Consider the following 11,594-nt stretch of genomic DNA (forward strand, 5'->3'; position numbering starts at 1 on the left):
CAGCACGGAGCCTGCTTGAGGTTCTCGCTCTCACACTCTCTCTCAAACTTAAAAAAAAAAAAATTTTCCCTGTGGAAGAGTAACAAGCACCCCCAGGAAAGAGCACCCAGGGCAGGCCCGGAGTGTCACAGGGTCGCTGGCGCACACCCCGGGCCGCGTCCGCCTCCTGGGGCCTGCGTCCGGAGCCCTGCGGCCCTGAGGGAAAGGAGTGTATGGCCCTTCCTTCCCCCTTAAACTACAGCACAGCCAACACCTGCGGGCACACGCGCTCACGAAACTCCGTAGTTTGCACGGTGTTTCCCAGGACACGATGGAGGAGGCGGTGACAAGCCGCCGGGTGGCCGACCGGAAGACGGCCGATCTCAGCTCAAAGCACCACTCCCTTCTGCCAGAAAGTGTTCCCAGCGGACCAGGGAAGCACTAACCTTCCAAATTATATCCTAACATTAAGCCTGGCTCTTGGGACGACATCACTTGAGGAGAGGTTTGAAAATGTCAGCAAAAGGGGGACGAAAAATCCATCCACGTTCAAAGTGGCTTCCCCTGGGTGCTGTGCACACGAAGCCTTGGACTCCCAGGACTCCTCTGCTTTAACGATTCAAAGGAAAACGCACGTCTACCACACGTGGAACGTGCTGGCCTCAATGGGAACGTGCCGATACGCGGGAAAGCAAGCCGGACCCCTAACGTCGTTTCTCACGCGAAGACAGGAACAACCCGCAACCCTGGGGGCTGCTGGGTAGCCGTCCGCGTCACGCCGTTCTGCTCGGGGCCAGGCGCGCCGTCCCCCCACCTCGGAGGAGCCGAGGACTAAACCCCGTGTCCCAGGCAGGTGGGGTGTGAGCGTCAGAGCCGTCACCTGCGCCTCCCTTCCGGAAGAGCTGGCCCCCAGGCCTCCACTCTCAGGCCGACGACAGCCCTGGTAAAACTCATCTCAGTTGCAACCACGGCGTGAGGAAGGGTAGTTTTGATCCTGACGGAAAGCGAGCAAATCATTTCTCAACCAGTCTCGGGTGCTTGTGAAGTTAACGCATCTCTCCCCTTCTCTGAAGAAGGCGGGACCTTTTCTAGGGTCACCTGGCCTTTCCCGGTTCCCAGCTCAACGCAGGCAATGTCTTCCCCCTACTCTGTCGGCAGCGAGCGGAACCCTAAATCGAATCATAACACAACCCGAGTTCGGACGCCGAGGGGACAGGGATTGGCACAGAAGAGGAAGAAGTCAGAGGAAAACCAAAGCCTGCTCATCCCGGCTCATCCGAGAGGTACCTGAAACCCTACGAGACCGGAGTCCCTCACGTAATTCACAAGTTCTTTCAAAATGGCGTACACACATTGACGTCCGAAAGTCCCACTTGCCGTCAGGAACAAACAGCGACAGAAGACGGATTTGGAGGTCTGTGCCTGTGACACACAGCTTTGAAAGGTTTTAAGAACCGGAGAGCTCACTGGGGTGACACTCTAGTCCATGAGCCGCGACCAGCTGGACAGCTCTCAAACGGCACGGTCCCACCGAGCAGCTGAGCTGGGGGACCCCGCTTCCACGTTGCTTGTGACAACCGGGCAGAAGAGCCTCAGTCCCGTTCTTCAGAAGAAAAGTCAAAAACCGTTGTGTGGGAGCTTATCTGGAACGGGAGTGGGTTTTCATGATGAAGACGTCCCACGTGCCTGGTTATTCATGACAACACGGAGCCACTTTGCTTATTTTCTCAAATGTTTATTTTTGAGAGGGCGCAAGCGGGGGAGGGGCAGAGAGGGAGACAGAGGATCCTAGGTGGACTCCACGAGGACAGCACAGAGCCCGAGGCGGGGCTCGAACTCACAAACCGTGAGATCACGGCCCGAGCCGAAGTCGGACGCTTAGCAGACTGAACCACCCTGGCACCCCAACACGGCGCCAACTTAAAGTGCTTGTCCGACGTACGCAAACCGTCAGAAGCCAGAGCGAAGAGCCCTGGCTCACTTACCTCGGAGAAGGCGGGGGGCACGGTGTCTCCACGACCTGAGTCTTTGTGGCGTCCAGTGCCTGGAAGTGCGCGAGGAGAGCTTCCAGGTCTTCCTAAAGGCAGATAAGCAGTCACACCTGAGACATGCTCTTAAACTCTTTTTAATGCTTATTTATTTTGAGAGAGAGAGAGAGAGAGACAGGGAGAGAGAGACAGGGAGAGAGAGACAGGGAGAGAGAGACAGGGAGAGAGAGACAGGGAGAGAGAGGCAGGGGAGGGAGGGAGAGAGAGGGGGAGGGAAGGAGGGAGGGAGAGAGAGGGGGAGGGAGGGAGGGAGAGAGAGAGGGGGAGGGAGGGAGGGAGAGAGAGGGGGAGGGAGGGAGGGAGAGAGACGAGACGGAGAGGGAGGGAGGGAGGGGGGGAGAGAGGGGGGGGAGAGAGGGAGAGGGGCGGGGGGAGAGAGAGAGAGAGAGAGAGAGGGAGAGGGACGGGGGGGGAGAGAGAGAGAGAGAGAGAGAGAGAGAGAGAGAGGGAGAGGGAGAGGGAGGGGCAGAGAGGGAGACACACGGGGCTCGATCTCACAACTGTGAGATCGTGACCTGAGCCTAAATCAAGAGTCGGATGCTCAACCGACTGAGCCCCCCAGGTGGCCGTCAGGCCTGGGTCACCTTTCCCACTGTCTGACCTGACCAGGGGCCAGTCACATCTGAGAATATGAATGTGTTCCTCCCATTTTAAAGACAGAGAATCTGACATTTGCAAAAGTACTCAGAGCTCGACCTTAGAGGCAGTTTTCTCGCAAGTATACTTAGATGCACGCACGCTGCACGCAGCACCCCACCTCACACCCTCACACCCCGCACAGAGGGCCCTCCCCTCCATTCAGACAAGCCGGCCCTGACTTCCTGCCAGCACTTTCCACCGCTTCTCAGAAAGCCAGGCCGGGGCCGCCCGCCAGCACGCTCCGCTGTCTGCACAGCAGGCTCTGAGACTTCCCTCGCTCAGTTATTTGTTTCCTCCTCCTTCCCACCAAAATAATAAAAGATAAGCTCCAAGTAAGACCAGTCAGTCTGTGCAGAACGGCGCCTGCACGCAGGGGTTCTGCAACTATCACCTGCAGCCAATCTGGGTTTATTTTCACAAGTGCAGAAACAGACTTAGAAGTCAAGGTGCCAACTGACCTGCACAGCTGGGCGGCCCTGGAACCTGGTCTCCCTCCTCCCAGTCCAGAGTCTGCATCCCTGCATTCACTAGTGATCGCACACCCCCAGTGTGTCCTTCTTTCCTCGTCTCTTCTTGAAAGCTCACTGTCCTCACCTTGCTTGTGCTGGGATCTGAGATGTGTCCCCGCCTCCTTCCCTGCTTCTCTCCCTCCCCATCCCACAGCCCTCATCCCGCAACGTAGGCAGATGTCCTTCCTGCACTTAAACACACTTCCAGGGGCGTGTGGGTGACTCAGTCGGTTAAGCATCCGACTTCAGCTCGGGTCATGATCTCACCGTTCGTGGGTTCGAATCCCACATCAGGCTCTGTGCTCACAGCTCAGAGCCAGGAGCCTGCTTCCGATTCTGTGTCTCCCTCTCTCTCTGCCCCCTGCCCTGCTCACACTCTGTCTCTCTCTCTCTCAAAAAGTGAATTAGCGTTAACGAAAAAGAAAAATTAAAAAAAAAAAAAACCCACACTTCCAGACCATTCTGCCCATTTCATTTCCCACCCCACCTCCTCACTCTAAGCTCCAAGGGCTTTCTCTCAGCTCCTTTCGTCAGAACGCCACAGTCCTTGGCCTGAACAGCCACCCGCAGCCCTCCGCCTCCCCACCGTGCACCCCCGGGCCCCCAGGAAGCGGCCACTACCTGGAACAGAGGGCGCCTTACTATCGAGCCCTTCTTTATTCTTTCACCACACAAACATCTCCCTAAGTGACCCGCGTTATTCCTCCACGCCACTGACGTCGTACTGCGTATTCTCTTGCAACCTGCCGTTCTGCCCAACACTGCCACAGCCTGACATGCCGAATCCCTTCACTTCCGCCGTGGCAGAGCTCCGACTCCGTCCGGCTTCTCTACCCTCCGTGCTGCTCAACGCCTGGGCCAATCCCAACGTTCTGTCTTCACAAACAAGACTCCTAGCTCCACGTTTGTACCCGTCTTCGTGCAGCTGGGGAGTTTTTCCAAGGCAAGCCTGCCGGTGTGTAACTGCACGTGGCACCTTCCAATTTTCTCCACGGGGACAAATTAGGATTCAGAGGGGTTCTACCAATTCTCACCCTCACGCAGCCCACGAAAACACCCACTATCCTGCCACTTCATGGGAGCAGTGGCCTAAAGGCTACAACCCTAACGCAAAACCGCCGTGTTAGCCACGCAAGACAACCAACCCGCCGGAACTTTACAGAGACCTGGGTGGAGAAGGGAGTGTTGGGAGTCACAATCACTTCAGGGCTCCTGGTCCAATGTCATTCACCTGAGAAATTATCTTCCACGGAGGCAGAAGGGCTTCAATACCGACAGCGTGGAAGGGGGAGGAATCTGCGTGACACCCAAGTGGAGTTGTCCACCGGGTATGTGAGACACGAGTTCTGTGGCAGGCAGAATTCCAAGCTGTCCCCAAGATCCCCCCCTCAGTCCCCCGCCACGAAAGGACGGGACGCACTCTCATGAGGTTACGTTATATGACACAGCTGGCTTTAAGAAAGGGCGTTATCCTCTGTGGGCCTGACCTAATCAGATGACCAGTGATCCCGAAGGTCTGTTGTGAGGATGAGTGGAGGCAACATGCAGAGTCCCAGGCCCCAGACCCGACAGGTTCTCTGCACGGGGGAGCCGCTGCTACCGCCATCTAAGTACTGGGCACTGCAGAGAGGTGTGACGATGAGTGAACACCTGTTAACAGTTACCGAGTGCCCACTATGTGCCAAGCACCGGTCTAAAGATTCCCCCAAAACTAACGGTCTTTCTGTGCACAACCCTACCCGGGCACACGCGGCCACTAGCCCTACTTCACGCGCGAGAAACTGAGGCACAGACGCTGCGCAGGCAGGCCATGCTCCTCTGAGGTCTTCCGGCTCGTTGTGGCAGAGATGAGATTCAGACCCAGACCTGTGGATGCAGGGCCCTAGGACTTAACCGGTGAAGAGCCTGAGAGCATCAAAGCCCAATCCCACTGTCTGACAGAGGAGAGAGCAGAGACGTGAATGGCTCGGGAAGAAAAAGGGCAACGTGGTTAAGAGCCCGGGAATGGGAACATCTGGTGGGATTACAGCCCCGCGCCGCTTCCCAGCTCTGTAACTTGTTAGCTGCTGATTTCCTAACTGTCAGGTGGGCATGCCAAAGCTGCCTGCCTCACTCGGTCGGGAGGACCGGAGCCCAGGCAGCAGAGCACCTGGCACACGGCAAACTGTCACTAACCACCGTAGATCACCCAGGTCGGGAAGTCCATGTGCAACCGCCGACGGAAAGCAGAACACTCAAAATACTCAACGCTAAGTTCAGTACTGATCCATTCGCAGACCCGGCGGCGCGAAGACAGAGGGAGATACAGCGAGAGGCCAGAGGGAGAGAGAAAGAAAGGAGAGAGCTAGAGAGAGAGAGAGAAGTAAGAGAGCGGGAGAGAAAAGGCAGCACTGTTGCCAACAACCGTTCTGGAATCCCCACAGTTGCACTTGCTCCCGCTGACGCTCACGGCTCCGGGCGGCCGTGAGGGGCATGCACCCTACTTTTAAGGAAGAAGGGCAAGGCTCAGAAGCGGAGGCCCTCGCCCGGTCCCCTCGCCTCCCGGCCGAGGGAAGCCCGACGGGACCCGGGACCCCAGCAGCGCGCACGGAGGGGGCGGGTGGCTCGCGTGGAGAAGGCGCCGGGCCTGGCCGCCGGCCCCGCTCACCTCCTCCTTCCGCGAGCGCTTGGACACCTTCTTCTCCATCTTGGCGGCCGTCTTCTCCGCCCCGCGGCCCTTCTTCTCCTTCTTGCCCTTCTTGCCCATCGCGCCGGCCCGAGGTGGACCCAAGACTCCCAGAGGGGCGGGCAGCGAAGCAGAGCGCGGCGCGGCGCGGCGCACCGGAAATACGCGCTCGCGGGGGCGGGCGCGGGGAAGCGTCACTTCCGGCGCGCTACGCGCGTGCTTCCGGCCGGTGGCCGAAACTCCCGGAGCCCGGGCGCTGGGGCTCCGGGGGCAGGCTGGGCGCCCTCGGGCTGGGGGGCGCGTGGGTGGGAAGCTGCCGGCCCGGCCGTGGGAGGCCCCGCCTGCCCTCCCCCTGGGGCCCCGCCAAGCCAGCTGGCCTGGGCTGCGAGTGTTTACTGGATGCGGCCAAATTACAGCCTCGCAGAGTGACCCGGTTGGGTGACTCGGGACGGGAGCCACATTTTGCTCCTAACCTCGGACCCTTTTGCGGGTTTAATTATTGCTTCGACTTCCCTCCCCAGGCAAATGTTCATACATCTGCAAGGATTTCCAGGGAAGACAGTCCCTCCTCCCGCACGGGGTTAGGTGCTGAGGATCTCGTGCTAAACGAGGAAACATGTCCTGCCATCCGCTGTCCACCGAGTTTCCTCAGATGTCCCGCGATAGAGGACTTGCTGCTTCAGCCGTAGGGGAGGGCTGATGATCCCCCTCCAAGAGCAGTCAGCTCAGCAAGAAACTGAGAAACTGAGAAACTGAAACTGCCTGTTAGGAAATTGTGCTCTAGGATTGGACTGAAATACCCGTATAAATGGGAAATTTATTTGTAGGGCATGGAATATATGGCTTGGACAGGGTTCAATGAAAATTCTTAACATTACTTAGAAAATGCCATCTTTGGGGCTCCTACGTGGCTCAGTCCATTAAGCATCTGACTCGATTTCTGCTCAGGTCATGCTCTCAGGGTTCATGAGTTCCAGCCCCATGTCTGGCTCTGTGCTGACAGCTCAGAGCCTGCATGGGATTCTCTCTCTCTCTCTCTCTCTCTCTCTCTCTCTCTCTCTCTTCCCCTCCCCACCTCAAAATAAATAAATTTAGAGAAAAGGAAATGTCATCTTTTGGGCTCGTGATCAAGGAAATAGAGCAAATTAATGACAAAAGCAAGCATTTGGCAAAATATCATGTGTCCCGGCACATGGACATGTGAGACCATGTGTGATAAAAGGGGGAAAAAACAGAAGTATATCCGAAAAAGGGCTACAGCATCTCACAGTGAGCTGGCTCCTGAGCTTCCAGACATAATCACCGCCAACAATGAGCTACAAAGGGCCAAGTCCTTACTATTGCCTCCACTTTCCTTCTAGTGCAATATGACTTTAAAAACATACCTAATCCTTTTGTACTTTTCTAAGAATATCGGGTGACCTCGAGGCAATGCACTTGAAGCCAAATGACCCTTGAGTCCCAGCGCATCTGTAGGAAATTCATTACAGTGTTCCCCTCTTGAAGGCTGAGAAAGGGAGAGCATATTCCTTTTTAAGATTTAGAAGGGTCTGGTCGATGTGGGGCTTAATGCTTTTATTATCCGAAAGAATCTTGAAGCCAAGTTGGAAGGTGCTTGGACGATATTTGTCATGGTGATTTACGTGAGGTTGAAATTCTCATTACCCAGACACAGAGAGGCTAGAACATTTAAAATGAGATCAGAATCCTAAAATGGTGACAAGATTAACTACATAGTCCTATTTTAGTGAAATCATACTTTTGAAACTTTAATGGGTTATCTTACATCTAATATAACGTTTATGGCTAGAGTGTATCTTTTGTGTGGACAGGCGCCCTCTGCTGTCTTCAAGTTGAAACCCAGAAGAGAAAACTGATTAACAATGGCTCGACCTCATTACCCTCGTTCCAAATAATCAGTGTGGTTGGAAAGCTCTCCCAAGTGCGGTATGGATGTTGTGGTTCTTTGCACGTTTCCCATCTGGAAAAAATGAGAATATTAAAATAGCCCACTTACTACACAAAATTCTTGGGAGAATCAAGTGAAATAACAAAAAAACTTAGAAAAATTTCGCAAAATGCCAACTTAAGAGATTCTGTGTGCTGTGAAATGACGGCATGAAATAGAGCTGGCTGACAATCATTTCATGTAACAACATTAACTGGACTGCAGCGGTGAACATTGTACCAGAATAGGAGATACAAAACAGAAGTCACGCCCACCAGCTTCCAGGAAGTTTGGTTCTAACAAGACAGAGAAACATAGATGTTCCTCAAATGCTTTGTGAAGTGAAGCAAGGAATAAGGAGGGATGGATGAAGGGAGGAAGGGGTTAGGAGAGAAAGGGGAAGGAGCGAAATCAACCCGTTGCTTTGTACATTTGTCCGGTTTTCTAGAAGCCTGAAGGGAAGGGGTAGACCCGGTCTCCTTGCTCCATCGAGGCTGAAAGCAAAATTCTCTCCTCTCTGGGGTTAAAATGTGCTGCTTAATTTCCAAGTATTTGGGGACCTTTTCTCCTTTTTTTGTAATTTAATCCATTTATCTGAAATCTTTAAGAGTTCTCGGTCTCCTTTTGATGACGGTTCAGGTGCATCTTACAAATTGTAATGCGTTATGGTTTGACTTCCATTCAGTTCAAGATACTGCCTAATTTCTCTTTTGAGCTCTTCTTAGACCCCGGGGTTACTTAGAAGTGTGCTATTTAGTTTCTAAAGACTTAGAGATTTTCCAAAGATCTTTCTGGAAAGTTTCTTCCCCCCCTACCTGCTTTTATGATCTTATCTCCATCCTTATTATCCTGCAGTTTCGCTAAGATACATTTAGATATTAATTCTTTATTTCTCTTGCCTGGGGTTCGGTAGTCTTCCTGAAGCTGGGGACGGAGGCTTTATTGTGTCCAGGAATTTCTCTCTCATTTTCTCTTCAGAGGATGCTGTCTGTTCTCGCTCCTCTTGTCCTGGAGCTCCAGTTAAACACATGCCACCCCTTTCCCGGTCCTTGTTTCAGGTCTCTTAACTACTGTCCACATTTTCCATTTCTTTGTCTCTTTGTACCACATTCTGGATCATTCTTTCTGGTTTATGTACTAGTTCATGGGTTCTTTGCTCGGCTCCATCAAATCCGCCTGACCTGTCCGTATAATTTTTAATTATGATTAGTGTATTCTCAAAAGTTCTATTTCTTTTCTCAGAGCTGCTAGGTCACGTGTATAGCTTTCTGTTCTCTGCAGATGTTTTAAAGCTTGTCTTCTATTTCCTTAAAGTACGTATATTAATCAGTTTGTGCTGCAGTAATGCTGCTCATTTTCTTCAGAGTACAGCTTGTGTGTATCCTTTGAAAGATTTCAGCGAAAGCATCTTTCTCCAGAGGGGAATTGCCTTAGCTTCTGCCAGAGGACCATGGCGCTGCTGGTTCACGACATCCCGAGCCCAGATTCGTAGCCTAAGTTCTTTCTGACAACCCAGGCCATGCAAAGGTAGGCTGAAAAATCCAAGGATGGGCAGGGATATGGTTATAACACCTCAGGATCTTTGCCTCCCCACCTGCTCAGCACTGAGGTGACGTCCTTGTGGTCCCCAAAGTATTGGGGGGCAGGGTTGCTCACTCTGAGGAAACTCAGCTTAATCTGAGATCCTCTAACTTCTTTGAGATGCCACCTGGGTCAGCCTTGGGCTTGACGAATTTTTTCCCCTGCCCTTTGGCTTCAAAACCGAAGTCGAACATGGCAACGCTTGCTCATGCCTGGAATCAAAAGCCATTTGCAGAATCTAGTTTCTACCCAATGTTTTTGCGTCCAGTTTCTGTTAGATGCTGATTTGGTAACACTTGGCTCCTTGTTCATTTTGCAGTGTCTTTAAGAAGACCCGTTTCGACGTTTGCCCAGCATTCTCAGTTGCTTGGAATGGACGACTGGTCCATTAACACAATCGACCATGCTGCAGCCTAGCTTCCGGTTTTAAATCGTAGTTTTCAGGATGTAATCTGGAAAATACAGACAAGGCTAAGAAGGAAATTTCAAGGCCGCCCACAGGCTTCCCTCCCACGTGCAGCCACTCTCAGCATTTGTGGGACTTTCCTGCCGACTGATGATGAACAAAAATGTGTTGCCATTTCCCTCATCTGCTTGGCTCCTTGTACAGGACCCCCCTCGCTCTTGTTCTTGCCCTGTCCCTCTTTATCACTGGATCTCAGAGGCATCACGTGAAGATCGAGGACACTTCGTAGGTTGTCAGATACAAAAACTGGGGAGAAGGCAACACCAAAACCCGGAAAATAATGCCGAAAATGGAACAGAAGGTGGGAGCCATGCTGGATACGGTCGCTGCAAGTGCGGAAGCAACCTTGAACGTCGCACGGATGGCAATGAGTCCGCCGTGGCAATGAGCCACGGGCCGTGCATGCTCTTACACTGAAGGTTACTAGTGGCAGCCCCTTAAGTCCCAGATGCCCGGCCATGAAGTTAGATCACGCTGCTAAAAATGCCTGCTTCTCAAGAAGGGCTTTCCCGTCACTGTGCAACCACGTGGCTCTTACCTTCTGAAGGTGCTGACCCTTTGCAGAAGCAGTAGTGAAACCGCATTCTGGGTACAGAACTCACTCATATTCTCCTCTTGAACATGCTTGTGAATGATGCAATTTATAGAAAGTGTGTGCGAGAAAGACTACCACATCAGACTCTGAGGGCTGGATCGTTTTCAGACAATCCGAGACCGGTGAGTTGGTTAAGTGTTGCCCAGGTTTTCAATGACACGCCAGGAATAACGTTCATAGTATCTGATTTCCAGGTAAATCAAGATTTTCCCGCTAATGAACTTCTTCTAATGGTCCTGAGAATACACTGGAAACGCATTGTGTTGGAATTACCCGTGTGCCGTTGCTCTCTTCCCCTAGATTTTAATCTCCCTTCCACCATGTCTGGTTCACTTTTGGACCCCCAGAGAGGTCACACTATTCGTTACATGCTAACAAATAATGCGTAAACAATGAATGAATGAAGTCCCCGAGGGGCTGACAAGGGACGCGGAGAGCACTGTCCAGCACAGACAGGGGAGTGTCTCCGTGCGCAACCGTTTTAGGACAGCACGCGACGCTACACACGGATCATCCGTTTCCAAAGAGTAAGAACCACACACATTTGAAAACCCCGCCGAGATGAGAGTGAAGATTTAGAAAGGTCCGGCAGAGGAACATAGGACCGATGGATAAATGTACAGTTTCTGGGATGACAGACAAGCCATTCTGGCGAATTTTGAGAAAGATGCAAATCCTGTCTTCCTTATGGATGGACTCTGACCGCATGAGGCTTGATGGTCTCATTGCAAACCTTTAATTCTGATCCTCTACGGCCCCTTACCCCCCTTACCGGATCTGCGGTCAGCTCCCCGGGGAGGAAGCCCTCTCTTGGGCAGAGGGGGGCAGGAACAGGAGTCAGTTAACACTGAAGACAAAAACACAAAGTAGGTTCTTCCGGGAAATGAGTGAAGCTGCTCCAGGGCAAAACCCCAACGCCAGTGACGCTGCCGTGAAGTTGCGTGAGATCATGACCTGAGCCAAAATCAAGAGTCAGACGCTTAACCGACTGAGCCACCCAGGTGCCCCAGTCCCGCTTGCCTCCACTCCCCCCCGGGCCCCTCACTTGCCCTCAAAATGTGCCTGATGTCCTAGTCTCTCAAATATCCCCTCTCTACGAAGAGGCAGTTAGCTAATGGGTTTATAATTAAGGTAGATTGCTCCCGGCCAGATGTCACCCTGGAA

General features: G+C 52.9%; 1 protein-coding gene across 1 annotated transcript in view; it reads right to left on the reverse strand.

Annotated features, from left to right (window-relative positions):
• Nucleotides 1-5,984, reverse strand: part of KLHDC4 (kelch domain containing 4) — a 50,648-nt gene extending 44,664 nt beyond the window's left edge. The window contains exons 1-2 of the mRNA XM_042969649.1: nt 5,823-5,984; nt 1,965-2,056 (exon numbers count right to left, since the gene is read on the reverse strand). Of these exons, the coding sequence (XP_042825583.1) occupies nt 1,965-2,056; nt 5,823-5,921 (191 nt within the window). The 5' untranslated portion in view covers nt 5,922-5,984. The remainder of the gene's footprint in view (nt 1-1,964; nt 2,057-5,822) is intronic.
• Between the last annotated feature and the right edge of the window lie 5,610 nt (nt 5,985-11,594).

This window comes from Panthera tigris, chromosome E2, assembly GCF_018350195.1.
Source record: "Panthera tigris isolate Pti1 chromosome E2, P.tigris_Pti1_mat1.1, whole genome shotgun sequence".
In the NCBI taxonomy this organism is placed as follows: domain Eukaryota; kingdom Metazoa; phylum Chordata; class Mammalia; order Carnivora; family Felidae; genus Panthera; species Panthera tigris.